This window comes from Echinococcus granulosus (assembly GCF_000524195.1).
Source record: "Echinococcus granulosus chromosome Unknown EG_S00244, whole genome shotgun sequence".
NCBI lineage: Eukaryota > Metazoa > Platyhelminthes > Cestoda > Cyclophyllidea > Taeniidae > Echinococcus > Echinococcus granulosus.
Genome location: NW_020170624.1, coordinates 1 through 1,641, shown reverse-complemented (window position 1 = coordinate 1,641; position 1,641 = coordinate 1). Strand labels below are relative to the sequence as shown.

At 46.3% G+C, this 1,641-nt stretch overlaps 1 protein-coding gene across 1 annotated transcript in view; it reads left to right on the top strand. All coding sequences in view use genetic code 11, as the record gives it.

Annotated features, from left to right (window-relative positions):
- EGR_10630 (Heat shock cognate protein) overlaps nt 1–228 on the top strand; it is a gene marked incomplete at both ends in the record, with an annotated part of 1,031 nt that extends 803 nt beyond the window's left edge. The window contains one exon of the mRNA XM_024499879.1: nt 41–228. Within this exon, the coding sequence (XP_024345703.1) occupies nt 41–228 (188 nt within the window). The remainder of the gene's footprint in view (nt 1–40) is intronic.
- Between the last annotated feature and the right edge of the window lie 1,413 nt (nt 229–1,641).

Below are 1,641 nucleotides of genomic sequence, written 5' to 3'. Positions count from 1 at the left end.
GCAAAGCAACGCAACCTCCATGTTAGTGTGGATTTTTCAGTGTATGAGATGTTCATTTTCGGAGGTGAAAGTAAACCTGTTATGCCCGATCCAGAGGTCGGAGGTCATAGGCAAGCGGGTGAGGCGCATATGAGCAATGGCTTGAGTGTAGTAAAAGCAGAGATGGATGATCCGAACTACGCTCGGATCCCCTGCATTGTGTATACAGTATCACTAATGGAGGACTGACGCCCGTCACATAATCCAACCACATCGAGAACAACTACGCATGGTGGTACTGGTAGTGGTGATGATTCCACATGGCATCAATTGGGTCCACTCAATGCTCCCGTCAGAGCCTCCAATAGTCCTTTCATTGGTGATGAAAGCCAGGAATCTCTCTACCCTGATCTGAAAGGAAGCCTTCGAGATAACTATTGAATTAAGGCTTAATTTTTGGTATTATCTTCTATACACCCCACTTCCTCACCTAAACCAAATGTACTGGCATCGGAATGTGACTAGTGCTGCCGCAAGGACTCCAGATGCCAGCCTCGTTCGGCCAATCAACGCACGACTCCTCTGGTACCCACTCTTACATTTCATCAGCCCTTGAGTGGTTCTACCCCAGTTGGGTGTGACGATGGCGCCTTCGATAGCAAGGTGTAGTAATTGCTGTGTGAAAATTCACTTCACTTGTGCAAGCCGCCCAGTCACATTTTCTTCGCCTGTCTAATTATGGCTCATCTCATTGTGCTCTGATTTGTGCCAACCACAGAGGGCGTGGTGGTAAGTGGTCAAAGTATAACGATCTCACCAGCATTTCCTGAGGCAAGACCACACTTAAACCCATAATCTTCTTCCCCTGCTTTTGCTACTACATTGGATCAGGTTTCGACTCGCTTCATGCATTTTCCTATTTTTCGTCTAGTAGATTATGTAAGTTGCGGCAGTCTGGACTTTTAAATGAAGCTGCAATCAGTGTGGCAGTCCTTATCTGATACGCACTGAAGGTGGATAATAAAATAAATGCGGACTGAATTCTGCTTGCTGTCCGGTCACATCTTTCCTTACTACGGATTCACAGGTGCCATCAGTGTGCCCACTCTACTTGACCATTTGGCTTGCCCATGAAAAGTGCCAAGTAGAATGGCAAACTGTGGTGCGCTTTGCACTCCCTTAACCTTTAGCACAAATGCTTATTCACTCCGACTACCCACCACTACGCCTTGTGTGATTGGCACAGGTGAGAGCACAATGAGATACACCATAATCATCAAACAGACGAAAACGTGGATGCAAATGTGATTTGGAGGATCGCTCAACTACGATGGATTCCAGTAACACAATTACCGTACTCCACTTTTTGAAGACGCCTTTTGACACACCCAAATAAGATGGATCTGCACCTGTTTGCCACCACAGGTGAGTCGAATACTGGAGACTCTCAGGCACAAGCAAGGAGTGGATTTAATTGATGGCTAGTGGAAACATCACCACTACTAACACCTCATGCGTAGTGGTTGCCCATGTGGTTAGACCATTTGACAGACGTCAGTCCTTCATTGGTGATACTGTATGCACTATGCGGGGAATCCTACAGTAGCTCATTACATCCTTTCTGCTTTTACCAAATGTAAACCACTGTGCGTCCTTGCTTCA